The sequence below is a fragment of the Phaethon aethereus genome (assembly GCF_964289735.1).
Source record: "Phaethon aethereus genome assembly, chromosome: 25".
NCBI lineage: Eukaryota > Metazoa > Chordata > Aves > Phaethontiformes > Phaethontidae > Phaethon > Phaethon aethereus.
In genome coordinates this window covers 4,478,490-4,503,609 of record NC_138601.1, presented here as the reverse complement: position 1 = coordinate 4,503,609, position 25,120 = coordinate 4,478,490, and the positions used below count along the sequence as shown (strand labels likewise).

Here is a 25,120-nt window from a genome sequence, read left to right as displayed (position 1 = left end):
GTGTCCCGGCGGAAGCGTGAGGGACCGAGCAGGGAACAGGGACTGGCAGCGGCAGGAGCGGGCTGGCGCCGCCGGAGCAGACGTGCCGCAGGACGGGAGACACGGCTGTCACCACGGAGCCCGCCAGCGCCAACACGGCGGCGACGGCCGCTTCGCGGGCCGGGGGCGCCGGGGACCAGCCAACCTCGCTGCCCCCGCCCCCGCCGAGGATGCCGCGCAGGAAGGTGAGCGCGGCCGGGGAACTGGGGAGGCGCCCGGCGGGGGAACCGGCAAGCCCAGGCTGCAGCTTTCCTCCCCTTCCCCACCCCCTCCGCTACCTCTCACGGGCACAAAACCGAGGGGAAAATAGCGGCCTTCAGCCCCCAGCGCCCGCCCCGCTCGGTGTCTCACTGGCTCCCGCGCGGGCACGCTGGGCGCGGATTGGCCTTCTTGCTCGTCACTCATCGCCCCCAACGGTTACCATTTCCCCTCCCCCGCGCCTGCAGCGCGGTCCGCCTCTTGTCTTTTCTGATTGGGCAAGCTGTTCGAGAGTTAGTCACTTATTGGTCGGACTGCCTTGCCGGGCTGGCCGCTCATTGGCTTCCGCGGCTGCCCATCTACGCCCCCAACGGTCACCTCCCCGCGCGTGCCTTGTTTCTCCCTTTCTCCCTTCCCCCACTCCATTCCGCCCCCCCGTTGATGTTTCTGTGGGAGCGAGGCTTGCACTGATAGGCTGGCGGCTGCCGTCAGTCACGCCCGGCGGCCACACCTTTTTTTCTCCAAGCTACCATTGGCGGGCTCTTCCTTTCGGCCACCCCCACACGCGTTGTGATTGGCCAGGGCCGGCGAGTCTCCGCTGGGCGCAAAACAAAGCGGCGCGGGGGCCTTGGCAGCCGCCCCCGCCCTTCTCCTCAGGCGGGCGCCGGCCCCGGCCCCTCAGGGCTGGCGGCCGCTCGGGGGTACCTTCGCCCGCCTTGGCCCGACCTATCGACGCTCCCACAACTTGGCTGTCCAGTCAGGGCTGCCGGGCAGAGGAGGGAGCTTCGGAGGCCTTGTGGCTGTCCGCCAACTCCTGAGGCCTGCATCCCTCAGAAGAGCCGCCCAGTGCACTGCGCGGTGCAGGCGGCCACTCTGGTGGTCCAAGATGAGGTGAATACAACTGCATTCACAGCCTCTTTTGGCCCAGCCTCTTCGCTGAGTGCTTTCGTTTTCTCTGCCTTGCTTCCACACCGGAGCCCTGTTGCCGCCCTGAATTGTGAAGTGGTGAAGAGTCAGTTTGGCCGTTGCTGGAGCCCATCTGTTTTCTCCACCACCTGCTCCCGTGGTGCCTTGTGATCTGCTGGGCTGCCTCTGCTGTTCTAAGCAGGCAGATGGTGCGGGAGTGCTGTTGGCTTGGCAGGGTGAACAGCGAACGGTCAGCTTGAAGCATATTCTGTCCAGCCTTGAACGTGCATTTAATTTTTGCTTTAAATAAAGTCAGGTACTACTGTGATCTTTCTTAGTGGATCAGTTTGCAGAATCTCTTTATTATTGAGGACACCGTCTGATACTGCATATTTATTAAGCTAAAATATTTTTTCCAGAGTAATACATTTGACATTTATTAGCTTGCATATGACATTGTGTCAGCTTGAAATTACCTATCTATCTGGGGTTTTTTTAGTAAGTTTTTTTAATAGTATAAATATAATACACAAGTTTAAGTGCCCCTGTGCTAACGTCTGGGTCTGTGGTGTTGCAGAGGAATGCAGGGAGTAGCTCGGATGGAACAGAAGACTCTGATTTCTCTACTGATCCTGAGCATACAGACAGCTCTGAAAGTGACGGCACATCACGACGATCCGCCCGTGTGACCCGTTCCTCAGCCAGACTCAGTCAAAGCTCTCAAGGTAAATGCTTTATTTTCTTAAATAAGGAAGAGAAAAGCAGCCTCTTAAGCAACAAGAAGCTCAATGTACTCCATATTCCTGACTTTTACAACTTAAATGTGTGGAGTTTATACATAAATGAAAATATAGAACTTTTTAATTTGGCTATTAACGTACCACAGCAAAAAGCAGTCTTTATAAGTGCATATTGCACAAATGAGGTAATATAATCTAAAGTACACGCTGGTAGTGGAAGTTAAAACTTGAGTATCCTCTGTTCAAAAAAGTAGAGCTGTCTACTTGTGAAAGGAAGTGGGAGCCAAACCCCATGATTCTGCTGCCAGCTTTGCCTAATTTTTCTGAGAACTCTAAAAATTTGTTTTCTGTCTAGTCAGTTATATTGGTACCAAAGCCAAGTTAGAGAGGGTGCTTAGGGGTGAAAGCTGTTTTTGCTTTGTTTGTTTGTTTGTGGTTTTCTGTACTGCAAAGGAAGATGTATTTTCATGACTGGCTGATGCTGACCCTGCTCTGCAATAAATGTAATCAACATATTGCCAGTTATTTTGTATGCTTCTACTTCGGCATCCAGATTGTAAGAGGAAACACTGAATGTGTCCAATGCCTAATTTTTAGTGTTAGTGTAGTCATTTGTTGGCTGTTGGTTACCAAGCTCCCATCTGGCATCAAGGGGAGGAAATGGCAGTAGATAATAACTTCTTGGCATTGCTCCATGTATACACTTTAATAAAGAATCTGTTTTGTGACAAATTTTATTGCAGGTATGAAATCTACGTGCAAGATCATCTGGTAATTGGGTCGTAAAAACAAGAGGAAAGGTGGTTTGGATGTTTGGGATGCCTGTGATATTCCTAGGTTATGAAAGCATTATTTTCCTGCAAAATAATTGTTTTATAGTCTTATGACTATAGTGTAGGATCACAAAACCACACACAGGGTCCCAAATATAGCTGCACACCAGAAGCAATCTTGCTAGTCCCAAGGGTTATCTAAACACTGATAGTTCTTACCTAAACTAACGGTTCTTTAGCTTTCCAAGTGGGAGCTGGTTTGTAATTACTAGTTAATTAAGTAATTAAGTCCAGAGAAAGCTGATCTAATTCCAGATTTCTCAGTATTGGTAAAACTGTCAAAAGGTTTAAGCTTGGAAGAACAGAGCATATGTTTGTGATGACATGCAGCAGTGAGTGGTAGCAGTGTTGATACCCCGCTACCAAATGTTGGTGTTACAGACTTTGGTGCATGTGTGAGGCAAGTCTCTGACTTACAGTGGTTATTGTGGGTGTAATTACGGTTTTTCTATGGAATTAGATTCCAGCCCAGTTCGTAATCCACCATCATTTGGAGCAGAAGAGCCTGTCTATTCTACGAGGAGGGTAACCCGCAGCCAACAGCAGCCTACTCCTGTGACTCCAAAGAAATACCCGCTCCGGCAGACTCGCTCGTCTGGGTCAGAGACTGAGCAAGTGGTTGACTTTTCTGATAGAGGTACGTGAGGTGCAGTGAAGTGTTGAAAGTTTGCAAAATGCTGTTGGAAAAGAGTATGTGACTCCATTCTCTGAGGGCATGATGTAATATCCTGAGGATAGAGGGTTTGAGACAGCCGTCTGGAGTTGCTTTACATATTTTTTTGAAAGCTTTCTTTCAGGCAAATTTGTAACATCTTGATCCTTATTCAGACACTAAAAATGCAGCGGATCACGATGAGTCTCCACCTCGTACCCCCACCGGGAATGCCCCTTCCTCAGAGTCTGATATTGATATCTCCAGTCCAAATGTATCCCATGATGAGAGCATTGCCAAGGACATGTCCATGAAGGATTCTGGAAGTGACCTGTCTCACCGCCCTAAGCGCCGCCGCTTCCATGAAAGCTACAATTTCAACATGAAATGTCCCACTCCTGGTTGTAACTCTTTAGGTAATTTCAGCTCCAGGATTAATCTGTTGGGTTTTGCCTTCCTGCTGTGATATTCAAAGTCCCGCTCAGTTGAGTTATGCATCCTAACAATATGCACTTAATTAGGATCAAAAGTATTACTGAGAAGTGGGTATAAAGAAGGGATGTGAAGCATATCTGCAGGTATATTCTTCCTGGAGGTCTTTGCTGCCTAGGAGTGTTTGGGGGATGATAGGGTAAAGAACAAATTAGGAGTATGAGCACAGGTGTGGGAGGAAAATGCAAAGTCTTGCAGGTAGGGTATTGGTCTCTGACAGAAGCAGGTTTTCAGAAACAAGTTACTGCAGACCTCTGATATACCTGGCTGCTTGCATAGAGTGCAGCTTTTGAGTTAGCATGAAAAAGATTTTCCTCCTTTGCTCTTAAAAGCTTGTGCCATGAACCAAGAAGCATGTTCCTCCTGTTACACTGGTAATAAACTGAGCATGCTCCTTGAGAAGGTCATATGAGCTATCTGCCCTTCTGGGATACTTCTTAAACTTCTTGATGATCATACGTTAAAAGTTGGGGTTTTTTTCTGATCCTTTGCAGGACACCTAACTGGAAAACATGAGCGACACTTCTCCATATCAGGATGCCCACTATATCATAATCTGTCAGCAGATGAGTGCAAGGTAAATAAGTCTTCTATTTTATCTTCCTTTTTTTTTTAAAACAAAATGCCAAGACATTGTAATGTCTTTAGCTGTAAGACAGCAGCATTTGTGTGTCAAATCATCTGCAAATTACAGTTCAGAAAATTCACCAAAATGAGAAATGGGAAAGATGAAGGCTTTGATAGTAGTTTGCTGCGGCACTGACAGATGAGTTTTGGCTTCTAGGTGCGAGCACAGAGCCGGGATAAGCAGATTGAGGAGAGAATGCTGGCCCATCGGCAGGATGACAACAACAGGCACGCCACCAGACACCAGGTAGGCAATCTGCACATAATGGAGTGGCTGCTCAGTTAAAAGTGGAAAAACCTTAGCTTGTGGTTTCCAGCGACAATGATTTTAACTTGATCTCCCTTCTTTACTTCTCGGATCAGCTATTTTGCTGAGTCCTGACACTCCCCGTTTGTCATCTCCAGTTTGTTTCAGCAAGGGCAATTCATTGTATCCCTTAAATGAGAGACTGGAGCAGCTCGTGAGAGTAGAGGTGGCATTGGCCAGTAATACTACAAAAGAGACTGGAGCTGTTCTCAGGATGATCTTTTCTGCATGCTTTGATGTGTAGGACAAGAGAATTCCTGCAGAACTGTAAACTACAATTTTACTCTGACTAAACAGAAAAGAATAAAACCAGGGGAATTGCATTTTTCAGTTCATGAGTCTTGGACTTGAGTCAAAATGACAGTGAGTCAGCTCTGAGCTTTTCTCCATGATTAAGCAGCACATAAGGAGTGCACCCTGTCTTGTGGCACTGAGGTACATTGGCAAAGGCAAGCTGCGGTAGGAAGAAACATTTACTATTTTACATACCTGTGTTGTACCTGCAGTACCCTCTTATTAGCACAGGATTTGGTTCAGGGACAATATACCTCATAAAATGAAAGCCAGGACAGAGGTGCTTTTGGGTGGGAAGGTGAAGAAAATGTTTGAAGTGGATGAAGCCTAGTGAAGGTTTACACTTCTGGTTTCTTTCAGGCACCAACAGAGAGACAGCTGCGATACAAAGAGAAAGTAGCTGAGCTCAGGAAGAAGAGGAACTCAGGGCTAAGCAAGGAGCAAAAAGAAAAATATATGGTAAAAGCAATAACTTTATTCTTTCACTCCTTCCTGTCTGCAATGAGACCACTAAGTGGGACTTTGGCTTTCCCAGTCATCCTGCAACGTTCTTGGCTAAAAAGCTGCAAGATCCAACAGCTTAGTAGCAGCATGGCAGCAAAACCTCATTTTATTGTTCTAGGAACACAGACAAACCTATGGCAATACTAGGGAACCTCTACTTGAAAACCTGACAAGCGAGTATGACCTCGAGCTTTTCCGAAGAGCACAAGCACGGGCATCTGAGGACCTGGTGAGACTTTTAATTCATAATATATCTCAGCAAATGTCTTTGTTAGACATGTGCATGCTTTCTGGGTTTTGTTGTGTTTGTGCAGATAGAATCAGAGTTTGTAAGAAGAGCAACTACAGCCCAGCCAAGTCAGCAAAGTTACACTAGGGATAATGTTTAAGTGCCAGTCATTCAGAAGGTGTGCTGAAAGCACAGCTGGAGCTAAGCATTTGCAGTCATGAATGCTGCAGTGCTGCAAGAGGAACATTTAGTAACAGTCCCGTTTAATAGGTGTTTCATTTCAGTGAAAGAATGGACAGCTTCATCTGCTGAAAGTGGCTAAAGAGTGATGATAACAAAAGACAAAATCCGTCTTGGCAAGAGACCGTGACTGTGGAATGGAGTTCAAAACCTTGTATGGCTGAGGCTTCTGTAGGTGCTTTCCAAAGCCACTCTCTATCTCCAGAGATGAACCAAATCATACTTTGATGCTTACCAGTGACAATTGCATCTGGGATGTCTGAGGTTGTATCCTCTCCCTGCAGATTAGGAAAGAAGTGCTGATTCACGAGATGTTTCCTGATGAAAGGAACAGTCAGTAACTGTACTGCTTGTGGACAGGGCTCAGTCTGAGTTTGATTGAGGAGGGGTCCGTGGGAGGGGTCATTAGATGTGATCATGCTGAAAGATGAATTTGGAAGACTTGAAGTAAATTATTTCCTTGAGGGAAATAAGTAGGGCCCCCTTTATTTTTTTTTAAATAATCATCCTTTTTTTCATTCATAGGAAAAGTTGCGGCTCCAGGGCCAGATCACAGAAGGCAGCAATATGATTAAAACAATCGCTTTTGGCCGTTACGAGCTGGATACCTGGTATCATTCTCCCTACCCAGAGGAATATGCTCGTCTGGGACGTCTCTACATGTGCGAGTTCTGTCTCAAATATATGAAGAGCCAGACAATACTGCGCAGACACATGGTAAGGGTTAGGGCAGAGCTGATTCCTGAGTTTTAAATCTGATGTCAACATGTAAACATTTTAAAACTTTACTGTTATTAGCTCAGTTGCTCGCTTTAGGAGTTGAGAAGGCCGCGTGTTTCCTGGTACATCCAGTAGCTGTTGTAACCTTTTCCACCCTTAAAACAGTAGTGTCACCCTAACTTTGTTTTCCTGTCATAGGCAAAATGTGTTTGGAAACATCCACCGGGTGATGAAATCTACCGCAAAGGCTCCATTTCGGTGTTTGAAGTGGATGGGAAAAAGAACAAGGTAGCTAACTGTGGTCATTATGCCAGTCTTGAGTGTGGAGTCTGTCTTTCAAATGTGATGGGTACTGCTTCTCTTGTAGAGAAGCAGGATGCAAATGGCCCTTTCTCCCTCTAATTGCAGGAAGGCTACTTAATCTGATCTGTCCATTCTTGCAATTCTGGCAGTAGTTTTGTCTGCATTTTCTTTGTGGTTATTCCTCAGCCCTGTTGTGCTCCAGCAGTTCCATCTGTTGTCTCATACTGTGCTTGGAGATGTGTGTCAAGATCCCTTTCTGAAAGTTAGTGGGGAGATTCTGTGCTTGACCTCAGTAAATTGCTACTGTCCATCTCTCATTCACTGTGAATACTCAGCCAAATTTGGGTTAGAGTGGGAAGCAGCCTAATGTTCTTGAGGGTGACCTCCTTAACCCTGAATTGAAGGGTGGAACATGAATCTGCAGCTGCAGATTCAGTGCTAGGTAGTTGCACCATGCTTGTGCCCTGTCTTGAAGGCTTCACAGGAGAGAACAAAGAAACAAATTCAAAAGCTAAATTCTGCACTTGCCGGAAGTTGGGAGGAGTTTTTTCTAGTTACCAGAGATAACCTTGAAGCATGGGATGAATACAATACAGTGCAAGCAAGCAGAGATCCAAGCTTCTGCTCCCCTTCACTAAGGATGTGATGTTTTGGGCATTCAGAGATTGATATCGCAAATGTCAATTCCCACCCTTAGGAAGCTAGGCTTATCAAGCTTCATCACAAAAGGAATTGTTTCCTGGCCCAGCTGCTCCGTTTGAAAGACTGTATGTAATTTCTCAGATGATTCAGCATTTTCTTGTCACTTCCCGTGTATGCCTGTTTTTGTCCACTCTTGGGATGTTCCACTGTAGTAAACAGGTGTATCCTACTCTCCTTTTGCTTCTAGATCTACTGTCAAAACCTATGTCTGCTGGCAAAACTTTTCTTGGACCATAAAACACTGTATTATGATGTTGAACCCTTCCTCTTCTATGTCATGACAGAAGCTGACAACACTGGCTGTCACCTGATAGGATATTTCTCCAAGGTTAGTTGAAAATACATACATACGCATTACTACCTCACTAGAATGAGATTTAGGACACCAATTATCAGTACTGAATCTCCCCTCTGAGTTTTTGTAGTCTCTGGATTTGTTGCTCTTAAGAATAGGTAGAGTTTCAGACCTGATCTGCATGAATTGTTCTTACTGTTTGCTGCAGGGATTGCAGGTGCTTTGCTGTAGCATCTTTTCTCACTACTAGCAAAAGCCAAATCATCTCAAATGAACTATTGTTGCTAGGAAGCATAGTGGTGTCTTAAATGCAGGCAAAAGTAATGATAAAGAAAATGTAAATAAATGTAGAGAAAAATACATTAAAATAAGTATTAGTTGCCATGATTTTTTTTTTTTTTTAATAAAGTACCTGAAGGAATAAAAATCCTTAGGTGGAGAGGCTGAGACATAATTCCAGTAACTTAAGCAGATCCCACGAGCAGGTCACTGGCCAAGCTTAGAGTAGGAGCCAGTTTTCTCAACTGTTTGCTCAGATATGTTGCCTACCAAAAAATAGCCAATCTGTTTGTTTAACTTCTCCTGCACATTGGTGAAATACATTTTCTGGTTGTTTTTCCTTCAGTACAGGAAAAAGTGATTACACTTCCAGACATGGTGATAACATGCAATGCCGTTATCAGTTTAAGGTATTTTAGTCAGTGAAATTCTACAGGTAGGAGAATACTCTCCCCAAAAAAATGCAGGAAGCTATATTCCTTATATCACCTGAGTCAAAACTGTGAATTAATATCTTAAAAAAAAAAAAAAAAAAAAAAAAAAAAAAAATCTCTAAAGAACAGTCTGAATTGATCTGAGGATCAGTGTCCCCGAGTCTCCTCTTTTTCTGAACATTTCAATATACACCATGTGCTTAAAATGCTGCTGTTGTGTCACTTTCTTGTTGCATGTAAACCTGGTAGATGACAGAGGTGGTAGTGAGAGTGTTACTGGCTCCTTCTCAGGTACAGCTCCATGGCCAGTCATCCTGGGCTTAAAATTGAGCACCAAACACCCAGTTTAATGGCTAATAAAGTAAGACACTAAGCCAGGTTGGTAGCTGAAGGATGATCATGTTACTTGTTGTTAGGCAGGTTTTTCTACTGTTGCTGCTTTCACCTTGTGTTGTATCAGTTGCACAGGCTTGTTCAGTCTGTTGGGATTATGATATACCCATTGTTTGTACAGATCTAGACCTGTTAGTCTATCCTCTCTGTTCTTCTTTTTAGGAGAAGAATTCCTTTCTCAACTACAACGTTTCTTGTATCCTGACAATGCCTCAATATATGAGGCAAGGTTACGGAAAAATGCTCATTGACTTCAGTAAGTAGAGAGAAATTCTGGAAACATATTCTGTCCAACATGATGATTTCATCAAAAAATCCAACATATCTATGGTGGTGGTTGAGCAGTTTTCATTACAGCTGATTTCTGCATGTGCTGAAGAGGGTGATCGGAGAGAGTAATGTAGGAAGGATAAATAGGTTTTCTTTCCTTTACAGGCTATTTGCTTTCTAAAGTAGAAGAAAAAGTTGGCTCTCCAGAACGTCCTCTGTCTGATTTAGGGCTCATCAGCTACCGTAGTTACTGGAAGGAAGTTCTCCTTCGTTACCTGCATAATTTCCAAGGAAAAGAGATCTCTATAAAAGGTATGCTTTCAAGCTAAATAAGCTTGTAGTGAATTAGTTCAGGAACATACCTATGCATCTCATTCACTCATTTTCCTCAAATACAAGGCAAGTCATGCTTGACTCATTTGTATAGGTGTTTGTGTAGCAGCACAGTTAGTGGAATATTCCTATAGTTGCGTCTGGCTCCTTTCCAGTCCCGCTGCCATTAAAGATAACCCAGATTGCAGAGTTCTGAAAATATATACTGGCTTCTTCTCTTTAAAAATACCTTTTTAAAAAAGATGCAGCAAATAACTTTATCTGTCTGTAGATTAAAATGTTAATTTTAGAAAGAAAAATGGCTCCACTGAGAGGCTTTCAAATGCTTTGGGAAAATACTAGGACTATTTGCACTTCTTCTAATAGCATTTTTATGTTTATGGCACCTAGGAGTATGCAGCATTTCATAGAGATATCAAGGTAGTTCTGAAGAAGCAGCTACATCTTCTTTCAGATGATTACACCTTATTAACTCGGATCCTAAAATTAGTATCACTAAATCATTGTGCTGTCTAGGCTGGCTTTCAGTTTTTGGGTGAGCTGGGCTGTTCCTGTACAGCTCTGCATGTCTTGCATCCATAGCCTTTGGTTCTTCAAGCTATTTGCAATCGGTCAGTCCTCAAGAGTGAAAGAAGAAAAGGCACATCGTATAGCAGTACTACGGATAACCAGGGTGGTCAAAGGGCACAAATTGGGCAGCAACAGTAATACTGCATGTACCTCCTTAGTATGTGCAAGGTGTTTTGTGTATATCACTTCAAAAGGAGTTGCATAAAAGTTGTAGTTGAAAACTAACAGCTATAGGCTATTGCAGAGGAATTCGTTTCTATTCTAACATAAACTGGTACTGGTTTGCAGAAATCAGCCAGGAGACTGCAGTAAACCCCGTCGACATTGTTAGCACATTGCAGGCGCTTCAGATGCTCAAGTACTGGAAGGGAAAACACCTGGTCCTAAAAAGACAGGTAAGATTTGTGATGGCTATTTCTGCATTATTTTTTTTTCCTTATATTTAGCTGTTGGATCCATATGAATTTGCCGAAATCAGTATTTCCTTTGCATTGTCCTGGGTTTTCCAGCCTTTTGATTCTAGTGACAGAGCACTGTAATTTTCAAATGCAGTAACTGTTAAAATACAACATGGGCATCCGACCTGATTCTTCAGTAGTGTAGAAATATGCTGCACTGACCTTAGTTTTCTGATGTGTGGAATGACATTGCTTATTATAAGCAGCTTTTTAGGGAGCAATGGATCAACATTCCCATCATGCTCCTCCTCATGCCTGCCCTTTATTGGGCACCTGGATGACATAGAACTGAACGGAATTAATGGAATCCTGAATTAATCCTGTTTGTACCCACTGAGTGGTTTATAAATCCCAAAATGTGACAGCTTCTCTCTTCTGTTTCCACTCCCTAGAGACTTCACTTTGTAGCCAAAAGTAGCCCTATCAATGTGACTAGAAGGGCTTCTAAAAAGCATTGTGGAGGAAATGTTATTTTTGTCACACGAAGCAGTTAGTAGGCTAGTCATCTTCAGATTTGTGGACTTAGATGTGTGGTGTTGTACCTTGGATAATTCTCCATCATGGATCGTTTCTTTTAACCTGCCCTTTCATGCTCTTTTCCTCAGGATCTGATTGATGAATGGATAGCCAAAGAGGCAAAAAGATCCAACAGCAATAAGATAATGGATCCCAGCTGTTTGAAATGGACCCCTCCTAAGGGAACTTAACTGTCTCTCACTCCTGAAGCCAGTGAACCCCAACAGTAGGAAATACCCTAGGGATCTCTGTTGTATCTGTTGCTGTTGTGATTGGCTGGTACAGTACCCTCCTGAAAGATCAGTTCCCCTTGGTACTGTTCTGGCCCAGATCTTTTGTGCACACCACAGACGCTAGTTCTGAGGAACTTTATGTTTCGGCCTCAATGAGGTTGCAAGGATTGGATCTGTATAGGACCCAAACGAAGCTCCTAGCAGCACTGGCCCAAGGAGTTCTGATATCTGGTACTGTACCTGTCCAGTCACTGGTCTTACCCTCATGTTCTTATTCTGATGAGGTTGTGTTGTGTCCTATAATCTGGTTGTTTCTTCCTTCAGGTTCCTTGCGTTCTAAGTAATGGAGATAACTTCTGTGGCTTTTGAACAAGGTCTAATAATGCTTGTTTGGGAAAAGTCTGGTTTTCCAACAAGCCGCAGTTACACTGACTTCAGCATTTTTAACTAGTTCTGTCTGATGGACTGTTCCATTCCATGTATCAAATAGTTTTAGTAAGATAACATACCACCTCTTTCACTGTTTTCCATATAACATAGACGGTCTTCACATAGTTAATATTGTACAGTCAGAAGCTTACATATCTTGTAACTGAGTGGTGTGATTGTTAGTGTTACCCTGGAGGAGTCAAGGCTAAGTGTGTGAGAACATCATGGTCTGAGATGTTTCATAGAGTTGCTCTTGGTATATGCTCCTGGAGCTACTACAGTACCACATATGTTGGCGAGACCTCTTTGATTATAAGTTACTGTTTTTTCGTGGTTTATTGCATGGAGTTAGTGGGTTCCTTTACACAGAAACATCCTGTTCAGTATATTTCACTGGAGATATTTTTCCCAGAGCAGTCTTCCTTGAATTGTAGGTCTCTTTGTATTGGAGAGAATTTTTTTCTTTAGACTGGAGAAATTATAGCTTTAGACAGATTTTTGCTAGCCTTGTCCAAACAGCCACAGAAACTCTACAATGCAAATATCGTCAGTTGTTGGATTGCCTACAGTGTACGTTCTGTGCATCAGTGGCAGCTCCAGTTAGCTGTGTGAATGGTTTGCTTCTCTGACAGTGCATTCTTGTTTGTCTTTGTAAAACAAAAAAGCTTTTACTTCCTCTCTCCCATCAGCACCACCGGAAGAAAGTATCATACAATGGCTTTCAAGTATAACCACTGTCCTTGTGCCACAAGTTTCCTATATGGCTCCAGTGTGATGAAAAGGGGGGACAATCTTGGGGTAGACGATGGCAGCTTTGTATAGTGCCGAATTCATTTAAACCTTCCAATGCTTCCATATTGAATGGTGTCTGAAATGAAGCATTTGCAATGTACGGGTAGGTAGGAGCTGTTTCCTGTTAACCACTGACCCATCCTAATGTGGAAAAGTTCTCTATTGCTCTTCTGATGGTTGTCTGCCGTTCTCTGCCTCCCTGAAAAAAAAGAAGAAGAAAAAAGATCATCAGCACATGTTATATACCTTGTGGGCATTACTGAATTTTGCTGTCTCATGCCCTTTGCTCCTGTATTGTAACTAACTACAGATACTCATGAAACTATCCAGCAACGTAGAGCTCTTGTGGAGTAGGGAAGAAGGCCATTCTTGTGCAGAAGCTAAACCCTGTTCCCATGATGTGGTAGAATGTGCGATTCTTGTATCTACTTCTCAATAAAGCATGTTCTCTGCTCAAGTTTATGCCTTCTTTTTATTTTTTTTTTTCAGTCAGGTGCTATTCTGCATCTTCAGTTAAGTGAAGCTGCTGCTTTATGTTGCAAGGGGCTAATTTTGAACCTGTCTTTGTACCCAGTGTATTAAAAATTGTGACTAGAGTAGTCTTTAGGTTGAACCTTTCAGAAATAGCCTATATTGCATATTCACTCTAGAGCTTATTGCGCACAGGAGGCTACCCCATGAAGAATATATGGATGTTGCCATATATGATGTACTCCTAACTCATAACTTGAGTACGTCATGTAAAACTGGGATAACATCTGTCAACCTGAAGTTCATTGAAGGAGGAGGGAGTTACCCTAGAAGTAATTTTTGGCCTTTCCTTTTGTGCTTCCGTGACCAGATCTTCTTGCTTCTTGTACTGTGGGAGGACTTGGGACAGTGAAGTCTCTGATCTTCAAAAAACAGTGTTTGAAGTTCAGCACATCTCTCAAACATTTTAAGTCTTTGCTGTAATTTCTGATAGAAAATGGTTAGTTACATATACCTGCTCCAGCTCCCTCGAGAGATTCTGCTTTTCTACATAACTCAATGGGAGTTAAAAAAGAGGAGGGCATGTTTTGGGACTCTGGGCTCTAAGCTGCAGAGAGGCCGGGGTGCTGTTAAGAGTAAGGCTGACATGTCAGTGATCATGTCCTTGAACTTCAGAAGCGCAGCTTACAAAGACAGAGAGCAAACTAGTTGAGATGGAATACCTTTGTAGTAGTCTTGTTCTGATTAAGATCAAAATCAAGGACACTTCCCTGAACAATGATGTTTGTTTACTCCAGTCACATCAAGGCTTTCCCTAATTCTGTGTTGTTTTCCTTAATAAGACAGTTTTTTAAGCATTTGATTTGGGAGCATTGCTTTTACTTATTTGAGCACAGTTGCCTTTTTTTTTTTACCTTTTTTTTTTTTTTTTTTTTTTTTTTACAGAGAGATGCACTGTGATTTAGTTTGTAGATAACCGGACAAAGAGACAAGAGGATAAGGGTTTTGTTCCCCACACAGCCAGCCCCTCTCTAAGCTGTTGTTTCCCTCCAGTCCTTATTCTATCGAGTCTGTTTATGTTGTGACTTCTCTGAGGCAGTGACTGTCTCTCTGTATATGTACAGTTCTTAAAGCAATGGGGTCCCACGCTTGACTGAGACTCTGGGTGCTTTGCTAATGCAAACACTAATTAAGTAGTGAGTCATACAGATAGCCAAAAACATTTCTGGGTAACCAAAGGATGAGACATGTTCACAGTTTCACCCACAGTTTATTCATAGCAACTGCAAACTTGCAGATGTTATAGTCTGTATGGGCAGTTTGAAGCCCACCTAAAAATTACGATGCTATCAAAAAGCAGCTGGTGCTTTCAGTAATTTTTCCTAGATTGATGTCTTCTTGCCCCCTTTTCTCATTTATTAAAAGAACACTTGCATTTAGCCTTGACCTAACACAGGAATAGATAATGTATGTAATTTTAAGCCCCACTGGTAACCCTGCAGCCCTCTTTGCTGTGATAGACCCAAAGAAACACAAATTCAGCGAGCAGCTGAGAGCCAGACCACCTCATCTCTTATGTCCCAGAAACAAGAACTGACTGTGGAACTGAAAGTTGTATAAATCACGTAAGATTTTGAATTCCAGTAGAGGTGAAGAGTCAGAGTTCAACCTCATAAGGAATCTGCTAGTTTTGAAAGCTTCAGTTTATGTGCCCAAAACCAGAGAGGTACCCTACCAAAGAACGAGACAGAAACCCAGGTCCTCCAGTGCTCTGTCCTGATGCTTTAACATCAAACTCATGCTTTTTTCCATGGGCCAGCAATGAAGTTTGTTTGGTTTGGATGTCATCTAATGCACTTCTAGTATGTATTTTCCAAAAAGATGGTAATTCAGCAGAGCCAAAGTTAAAAAACCATTATGTTTCTCTGCTGTCAGTAAATGAGAAATAGCCCTTTGAAAGCTTTATGGGCGTGGTAGTAGCCCATGCATGTACTTACTTAACAGTATTGTTTCCTGTTGAGTTTGTTTCCCAGAGAACTTTACATGACTTCTACCCCCTTGCTTAAACTCCAGCTCCCCTGTAGCTGGTTTCCTGACAGTGCCTCTAGTCTGCAACTTTTTCCCTGCTTATTTTGCTGTTTCTGGTAATTCAGATATAGTTAAAACAACTTCACTTTCTATTTTAGTCTCCATATTGAAGTACAGGTGTGATAGCACAAACTGGACAGGCATAACACGGCCATATGCTTTCCAGAGGATTTCACCCACACTTCTCTGCTTTGGATCTTGCACTGCTATTCCAGGGTTAAAGCTTCACACAGTTACTGTATTTCAGGCTTGACATAGACAAACAGCATGGGCATATCGTCTGCTCTTGAGATGGATTCGCAATTTTTTCAGCTTTAGGAAGCTGAACTGAAGAGAAGTTAATTGATCTAGTTAATGCACAACTTGTATATTTAAGTATCGCCCAAAACCAACTCCTAAGTTTCTCCATGTAGCTTAAGATTTCATAGCAAGAGGGATTCTTAGCTCTTGTGCCAACTAGGGTAGGAACTGCTTGTCTGGATCAAATCTAAGATCAGTTGAACCCAATAATGTGTCTGACAGGAGTCAGAGGTTAATGTTCAAGGTTAATGACTGCCTCAACAATGTATGTCATCATTAATTACAGTATCTACATACCCCTTTAAAGATATACAGCTCTATAAATTATGGATCCTCCTTAAGTGTTCAATTATGGTTTACCGGTGCGTTCTGAAGCCATCCAGGGCCCTGCTTTATCCTCTGCTCATCCCTGTATATATCTGAGCAGCCTCAGGCCTGCTTTAACAGTGTACTATCCCAAAACTTCAGCAGCCTTGGGAAACAGAATAGTTAAAACACACAATACTTCAGCCTCTCCCCAGCCGCGTCCTTGAATCCAGACTCTGGAAGCACAATGGCTATGAAGACCTCAGACGTGCTGACCTTAACAAAGCAGCAGCCCTGCAAAGGGCTTCCTCAGGAGCAGTCACGCGCACTTTAACTGCTCCTCCAGCCTAGCATGAGCGAGGTCAGGGCTTTCTCAGAATCTGCCACTGGAAAATGCTCTTTAGACCTTGGACACAGCTAAATCATTTTTTCCTCTGAATTTCTTCAAAAGACAAGGAAAGTAAAGTTGTTCCAGCGTGGAAGCTTTCCAAGATGAACTTCTGCCCAGGGCAAAGCAAGATTTTACAGTTAAAATCCCCAAAATAAGAATTTTGAATGGGTATGACAACAAACTGTGAACTACTGCCTTATATGGGGAATGGTCTCATTTGCTCGTCACGCTCTTTGTGCTTTTGAGATCCAGTTTTTGTTAATGAGCGGGCGAGTTCTCCGAGTCCTTCGGGGCCTGCTGTTGCATGAGCTTTCGTTTTGTAGCGTGGAAAACCGAGACAAAGGAAACGGGCATAGGGATCCCACCGCCACTATTCTCTCACCACCAGCTGCTTAGTCTTAATCCTGCACTTCATTGTGCTGCCCTCGGTTGTGCCAGTACAGTGTTTATGGGGACCGTGCTGAACCAGGTCTCTGACGCGATCCAAACCTCTCCATCTTTCACTCATTCTGTCCCTGGACCATTTCATTTGGCAGACCACAATGCCCCTCCTCCTCACGGGTTTTCTTGCAGATGCCTGCAATATTGGTACAAGAGTTTTCACTGCAATGAGGCAAACTGGTGCTTCTTTTTCTTCACCAAGAAGATCTTCTGCGTGCATCTCCAGGAACTGGTCTGTCGCTGCTGTTCCTTTTCCCCAGCTGAGCGCTGGCAGTTCTGCTGGCTTTTCCTTTTTGATGTAATTGTTTGGGGCAGGATGTGGTCATGTTGTGGCCACACTGAGGATCTGCAGGGAAGGAATAGGTGGTTGATATTCCTATAAAGAACATTAGAGGCAAAGAGACAGCAGGGAAGCAGGAAGGAAAGGAAGCTAAATATGTAAAATTACTTCAGTTGTTTCTATTGTGATGGCTGTGTAACTCTGAGCTTAGTTTAAGCCCATGTAAAACAGTCCATCTGCCAGTAACTCCGCCTTTCTGTTGTTCCAAAACTATGGAAAGAACTAGAACACCTACCTCTCATACCAGCTTACAGACAAGGGGAAAAGCAACTCTATTTTTGAGACCATTCCCTGTAATTAGGTCTGCTTTTTCCCCCCTCCTCTGGGCTCCTGCCCACACACCACAAGAAAACACCCAGACCCGAGTCTGGGATGACAGCAGAGGTGTAGCAAAAAGGGAGAAAACAAAAGGAAAAGAAAACATCCCCAGGAGGCGAATGGATCTCAAAGGCTCTTGCACGTTTTCTGCAGTAAAAGATTTCAAATTCAAAGAGAGCTTTTAAGCTGGACTTGACACCCTTTTCCAGTGTCACAATTAACTGCTGAGCAGTTGTAAAACATTTCTTACTCTGTGCCTTTGTACACATATCCACAAGATCCACAAATTACAATAATCCTACGTCATATATTAGGAGGAGGAAGTAAAAAAAAAAAAAAGATAAGCTTCTGGAGCTAGATTACATATTCTGTTATTTGTAGAAGCTGATCAATAAAAGGATGAACATGCTGAGCTATATAAGGCACTAGACGAGTGACAATGTTTAAAAGCGAATACACTTTAGCACAACTCAGTTCAGTGGAGGTGGTTAAAAGGGAGCTGTCTGAACAGAGGGAAATGACGATGACTTCATTTTCTTTGTATTCAGATCCCCTGGTGCTTGGGTAGGTGATCGTACATCAGGCTCTCCCACAGCTAGTGATTTTAAGTGGAGATTAATGAGGACTCTGAGTTCGGGCTTATAACTGAGATCAATCTTTACCATAATAACAGGGATGCTAACAAGTGTAGAAGAGATTGTGTGGGAAGTCAAGGGACCTGTACTGCTTGTCAGCCACTATCACCCACTCTTACCCATCAGTTGGTCTGAACAAGGAAGGTCAGTGGTTTTACATTTCAGCTGAAGCGTTGGCTGAAAGATGTTACCTGTAGAGCTCTTGGTTTTCACATCTAGCACAAAAAGGAGATCAGTGGGTTTCAGCTCTGCATTATTGCAGATTATTCAGCTCTGCAATTATAGTTGCCCATAAATTGGACATTATTAAACTAAAGTAACAGAAACTCACCACTGCAAATTCTGTTGAGAGATTATTCTGAGACCATTTCTATTCATACGAAAAAACACCTCTAAGGATCTCTTCAGTGCTTCTCCTGAGACAAATGTTACCAGAACTGCAGCTCAGGGAAAAACAAGTGGCAAAAGCGCCCTTAGATCCGATTTTTGTATAAGATGGGCAAAACAGTTCTAATTTAATATAGTTTTCTGAAGGCAAATCGTTGGCATAATCCCCCCTCCTGTGACTTCTCATCTCTCCTCTGCAGTAAAGAACGGTCTGATTCTTTCTTTGCATCAGTAGCACTGGCGTTGATTTTGTTTACAGAGCTCTCCTATTTTATCAGTGCTGAGTCCTTGAGCCCTCAGCTGCATGTCCCTCCCGTTTCTGCTGTGCTCTTGACGTCAGGTTAGAGATGAATACTACACCGGGAAGTCTTTGCTACCCAGGATAGTGGGCTGTGTCAGGCTAACATTTAGAAACTAATTACTAGTCACTTGGTCTTGTGATGACTCAGAGGAAGAAAGGGAACCTCCCCCCAGATCTCAAGTTAAAATGGAGAAACAATGCCCTCTGATGTGAGGCACTCGGGGTGCCTCATGCATCTCAGTGTGATGTAGCACCCTTGCTGGGAGCTCCTGGTTAGCAAATCCCTCCTCACACAGCTTCTAGAGTGGGGCACCAGCTACTTTCTACTGGAAAACCAAAAAACTCAAACCTACTTCCATTTCACTCCAGAACTGGGTTCTTCTCCTAGCTCAGTCATTGATCGATTATCTAATTCTGGCAACTGCTGAGTCTTATGTAGAGGAGTCAATGTAGTATGGACTCATCTGCAGGGGGCTGTATGTCAAGAGAGGTGTTTGAGACATAAATGAAGTTAATCATAGCCTTGCTTTGACCAGGGATCAATTGCATAGCCATGCAACTGCAGCTACATAGTGCGGCGTAGTACATGTCACACTAGCCAGAGCTAAAGAAGGCACAGAGGTACCATCTACTCTTCCCTGAGTTCCCTCAGTTAATGCACATCTGGGACATCTTCATCTGGCTGTGCATCCTTTCACCGCTCTGACCTGAGGACAGTTTTTTGGGCAGAGAAATGGAAACAGGAAGCTTCAGTTGTGTTTCTCCCACCTCTGGAGATGCAGATTGACCCCTTGGAGCAGCCGGCGAGAAACAGGATGTCAGTAAACCATGTTTGTTGGCAACTTCAGTGTGTTCCTGATGAGCCAATACACTGGATCAAGATACTTGTTTGCTTTTCATCCCACTAGGGAGTTTTCCGTGCAGACCAATTAGTCTCCTTCCAGTGAGATAAATCACTTGCTGCTTGAGCCATTCTGTTTAATGCTGGCATTGGAAACCGGTAGTCAGCAGTCTATAAGCAAGCATTTTTTGACAGACTAGTCCTTGTGTGTGAAAAACAGAAATCAGATGGGGAACAACAACAAAATTCAGTGACTAAGTTTAATATAGGTCATGACTCCCCCTTTTCTGACATGATTTTAACATCTTGGGAGCTGCTGTTTTAAAGAACGGCTTTGCTATATTTCGCTCTACTTTGCTTCCAGAAACACACAGAGATATGGCTTGTGGCCAGTAGGCAATAAATCTGTACCTAGCTTACTACTTTCTTGTAGTTAGGTTTTCAGTGGTCCTTTTGCAGACAGGTATTTGTGTCTTTTCTAGAGTAGGAAAAAGGCCAAATTGAGGTTGTCTTATCTGATCCTGTGTCCACTTTCCAAGGACAAACCTTAGACACACAAGGACACTTGCAGCATTGTCCTGGACCACATCTAGTCATTTACGCTAATGCCAGGTACCTGCTTGTTTAGGGGGAGCTTGGTATTCACACTGCTCTGTTGCATAAAGACACCTTGTATTAAAATCACTGGAAATGAGAACAGTTACGTCTGTTAGAAAGCAAGACACAGGTGAAGCTGGGTTTACTTTGTGTATGTTTGTTAACCTTTAGCAATCTCCTCCTTTGATCAGCTAATGCAGTTGTCTAACATTAAGAAGATGTTATACACAGGTCCTAAATACTTCTTTCATCTTCTCTTCATTTTTTTTTGTATTTTGTCAATTTGGCTAATTCAACCACATATAGACAAGGAATTGTGTAATTCCAAGAAAGTCTGTAGAGTTGGAAGCAGAAAGATTTTGCTGTTTTGTGAAAATTAAATTTTGCAATTTAAGATCACCTGTATAAGCGCACCATGACAGTTAATTCTCCTCAAGTTTTCCATTAAAAAGCATACATTTGCTTGGAGAGGCTGTGAGAAATACATTTCCCAGATGAGTATGATTCAGATCACATTTAAGAATCCTAAAATCTGTTTCCCACCCCTGAGATGAGGGATGTATTTATTAGAGTATTACATTGCCAGCCTGGGAGTTCCACACTGATCACACACTGCCTTGCTGGCTGGAACCACAAGCAGTTGATTAAAACGATTTTCAGAGCTACTGGATTTTTGTTCTCGGTTAAATTTGATAATTCGTCATGCTTACCTAGTAGAAGCAGCACTGCATACATGACTGAATCCAAGCAACTGTAAAACTCCCTGGAAATCCCCAGCAAAATGTCAGCGAAGTCCAGGAGGTTTTGTAGCACGGTCTGGCTTGCGCTGAGAGGGCAGCAGAGGGTGCTGCCTGCCCAGGGCAGGGAAGGTCGCTGCGCCAAGGCGCTGCCAAACCGGCAAGGAAGCTTATCTACGCTTCTCCTGGGAGCTCAGTTTTACTTCTCTTTTATCTATCCATCTATCTATATTTTCCAGGCAAAAAGAGCCGTTCAGGCATATTTGGTTTGCAGGAAGGGCATGGTGAGAGTAACCGCTTCTGCACTGTTCAGTGCATGTTTCCAACTATCACCAGCTCTAGAGGGCACCGGTGTAGGATCATGCTTTAGGAAAGGTGCAAACTTACTCTTAGAGCATTGACTGGTGCTTGGGAGAAAACCTTGGGTTTTCTTCCCAGGTTTGGCACAGGCAGATGGCTGAATGTGACAGACGGCTGCATCACTGTGTGCCTTAGTTGCTTTGTTTTCACGACAGCTACCGCTCTCCTTGTCCTCTGCTGTCGGTTTGGGGTGCCTGCTACCCCTGTAAATCTCAGGGACAGGACATCTACTTTTCTCCCATCGAGGAGGTTTCCCTATCATCCTAGACACTTCAACTGGAAGCCACTCTGCCAGATGGGAACCCAGGCGGGTGCCTCTGCTGCAAGGGGACGTGACCCATCTCTTTTCCCATCGCCACAAGTGACAGCTTCTCTGCTAGCACGGTCTGAACCCATCTGGCTAGGCACTCTCTCTTGGCATGCAACAATTTTCCTTCTTCATAGCTGACTGATGACAGCTCAGAGCTGCAGTCCCTTGAGCCAGACTCGTCCCCACTCCTGTCCCTTGTCCCAGATCAGCACGGAGAGCAGCCAAGGCAGGATACGGCCCGTAGATGGCACTGGCCTTCCACCGTCAGTGTCCCTGGGCATCTGCCCCTGCCTCTGCCCGGACATGACTAACCCAGCTTAACCCTTGGGCTGCCAGCAACACCTACGGCCCCACAGTTCTTATGTCACCGTCTGGCAGTGGAAGTGGGTGGCTAAAGATGTCACCAGTAGGCGGCAAATTTTTATTTATTTATTTTTATATTGTGCCGTGCATTTAATGAGGGAGCGCTTTAATAATCTGTTGCCTGCAATATATGCAACCAGCAACAGGAGGCTCTCTGCCTCCTACACCGAAAGGGACTTCGAGGTTGATCAGTTCAAGTTGAGCTCCGCTGGTTTTGCAGTTTTCGCTAAATCGACTGGACCTGCCCCAGAGCTTTGCCAGTGTATGAAAACAATGCTCAAAATTTTCCCCTTTCAGAAGACTCTCAGTCTGAATGTAGGATCTGTTACAGCTCAAGAAGTCATGGTTTTCTTTTTTTACTTCCACTATGTTACCACCTCGGTGCCCTAACTAAGATACAGGCTTCATTATACCGCCATACAAACAAACAGTGAAACATGCTATGGGATGTGAAAGTGTCTGTGCATTGGTGTCGGGAGGTGAGGGAGTGTGGACAGATTTTCCAAAGGGCCTACGTCTTACCTCCTCCCTGAAGGAGTAAATGGCTTTTTCGTTGTGACCAGCTGCAAGCTGATGTGCTACATGTTGTTGAAAATCTGGTTCTGACCGTGGGCAGTAAACCCTGCAGAAAATTTTAGCCTTCCGGCCGGAAGATGACCACTGACAGAGTTCAGAGGACAGTAGTAAACTGGTCCAGAGCTTGAGGGACTGGTTTGTGACAAAAGGCTGAATCAGATGGTGGGGAGGGGCTGATACACATTCTTGGAAGATGCCCAAGGAAGGAAAAAGATTTTTTAGGGGACATAGAGAGGTAAATAACTAGAACTAAAGGGGTGAAAGACAGGGGAGATACAGGATGACTGTCAGAAAAAACATGAGTCCTCTGAGCCTTTGATATGTTTCTGTAGCTCTGGGAGAAATCCCATCAGCAGGATCATGAGGAAGAGACTTGGGGAGATTGTCTTCTGTTGACCCTAGAGACATGAGCTGGATGGGACTCCAAGAGTCTTCTCTTCCACTGCCTTTCCTGCGATTATTTCTGTCATTTGGAAGACAGAGAGGTGTCTCCTTTAGAATAACAATGCTAACGTGCTGCTTTTGAAAAACAAGTGTTGAGGCTGCAGTGGTAAGAGTGGGAAATACATGAACTCATCATTTGCATCAGCCACAACATTCGTTGTCAGTGGGCTCTGCCTGAGGTGGCTGAGACCCCTGGGGTTGAGGCAGATGGGTTGCAGCCGTTGTAGCCTAAGAGCAATAACTCCTCAACAGTGGCCAGCAGATCAGTGGTGAGCTCAGCATTTTCAGTCCACGTTTCAATTTACACATTAATGAGAAAGGTGCAAGGTGAGCCTTGATGGGCTGAGACATAACATGGTTAGCCATGACTTCAGCCAGCTCCAAAAGAGAATAGGTCACTGGATGCATCATCAGCTGAGATTTCATGGACTTGCATTTGTCCGTCCACAGGTTACCTGTACCCCACCTTGGCCTTGTCATTCCCTCTGTTTCAATTTCCCTGCGTAGTACATGGTCTCACACAAAAATTATGGAGTGTTCTGTATGATAGTGAGGACTGTGTGAGATCTCCTCTACCAGTAACCATCAAATCAGATTTTTTTCTAGTGCAATGGTTTTTATTTTTCTGCCTTTCCTGTCCTGGGAATGACTTCCTGCCATGATCCCACCTCAGCTCCCAGCAGGAACCCAACTTTGGAAAGCCTGGTGGAAAATGCCTCCCCTAAAGCACTCGTTGGAGAAAAGGACTGGAGAAAAAGGGAGGGATCTTATTCTGAAAGTCATCATTGGGGCATATACCTTTCTTACAGACAAAGGGCCCCCTTTAGTGTTGCCTGCGTCTAGCAAAGCTGTAATACCACTGCAAAACAAGTTTGCCAGATGTTGCCAGCTTTCACCCACTTTGCACCATTAGATCCAAGCTCACAGTCCATATTGCTATTGGCTTTGACTGGCCCCACTTCTGTCACGTGCAGATTTGCTTTGATCCGAGGGAGAGGGTGGCACTGGAGATACTATCCCTGCCTGGATTTGCAAATCTGCATTCATGTCGCGTGATGTGGTCACAGCTGCACGAGTGCCCAGGTCTCCAGCCGGGGGTTGTGCCTGCCCCTGCTTCTGGGCCAGGCAGGTTCTCCACCTCCCATGGCTGGGTAAGGGTGCTGCAGCATCCGGTTTGTGTCGTGTTAAACTCCGAGCTCTTCCCTTATTCCACCACCTCCTCCCACACACCGAGCGATGCTGCCAGAATGCCAGAGGCACGGCAGCGGGGAGCCAGGCTTGCTCTCCTGAGCGGGGAGACAGGCAGACAGAGACAGTGCTGGGAGCAGTCAATGGAACAAGGGAGAGCCAAGGCTTCCAGACAGACGCAGACAATGTGCAGTCAACAGGCAGAACTTCTGTCCTGCCCAGACGGACAGACGGAGACTATCAGGCTGAGGAGACGAGATAACCAAGCCTCCTCAGGCAAAGGGAAAGGATGTGGCATGGGGGAAGCACTGCCTGTCCTATCTTGTTCCTACTGTGAAACCACCAATGGGTTGCAGTGGGAGCAGGAGTGCACCTTGAATGCCCAACATGGCAGAATTCAGCTGGAGGCTGTAATATCTGCGGGATTGAACACAGGCCTGGAGACGGGCGATGTGGGGAGGTGGGTGCTCTTCCGAGCTCAGCCTGCAGCTGTCTGTGCGACCTCAGGCAAGTCACTTCTTCCTGTGCTTCGGTTCCCCTCCATCTGTTGGGAAGGGGCTGTCTCTATGACAGATTTGTACAACAGCTAGCACAAAGCTAATTCCCTGAATTCCCTGGGGTCTTTACATGGTTGCGAGTCACAGTAGAGCCCGTATTAAATCGGGAAACCTCGATGAACAAGAAATCCCTCCTTTAGGAGTGTTACTGAGCAGAGACACCCAGGGCAGGCCCCATCTTTTCTTGGCCAGCAGCCCTGCAGCTTCTACAAGCAAAGCGGTGTTTGGCTTGGTCAGTTGATTTCTGCATGGGAGTTCTCCCCATGGAGCCGGCTTGTGCAGGAAGTTTTGCTGATGATTCAGCAGGTGATGCTGTTCCCTCTGAGTCACTCCCAGGCGGGCTAGGAGGGGGGAGATGATGCTAGTGGAGATGCCCTCAGC

General features: G+C 44.5%; 1 protein-coding gene across 6 annotated transcripts; it reads left to right on the top strand.

Annotated features, from left to right (window-relative positions):
* Positions 1-209: 209 nt before the first annotated feature.
* On the top strand, positions 210-11,525 carry KAT7 (lysine acetyltransferase 7; the record flags this gene model as incomplete). Of its 6 annotated transcripts, XM_082010604.1 has the most annotated exons (15): positions 210-224; positions 1,721-1,868; positions 3,177-3,353; positions 3,545-3,784; positions 4,355-4,437; positions 4,645-4,734; positions 5,449-5,547; positions 5,711-5,821; positions 6,587-6,778; positions 6,980-7,069; positions 7,974-8,114; positions 9,350-9,443; positions 9,623-9,769; positions 10,649-10,755; positions 11,424-11,525. In XM_082010604.1, 15 exons carry the CDS (start codon positions 210-212, stop codon positions 11,523-11,525), a joined length of 1,836 nt encoding a protein of 611 aa, XP_081866730.1. The 6 variants fall into 6 exon arrangements, with proteins under 6 accessions (XP_081866730.1, XP_081866732.1, XP_081866731.1 ...); XM_082010606.1 differs by lacking the exon at positions 3,545-3,784; XM_082010605.1 differs by lacking the exon at positions 4,645-4,734.
* Between the last annotated feature and the right edge of the window lie 13,595 nt (positions 11,526-25,120).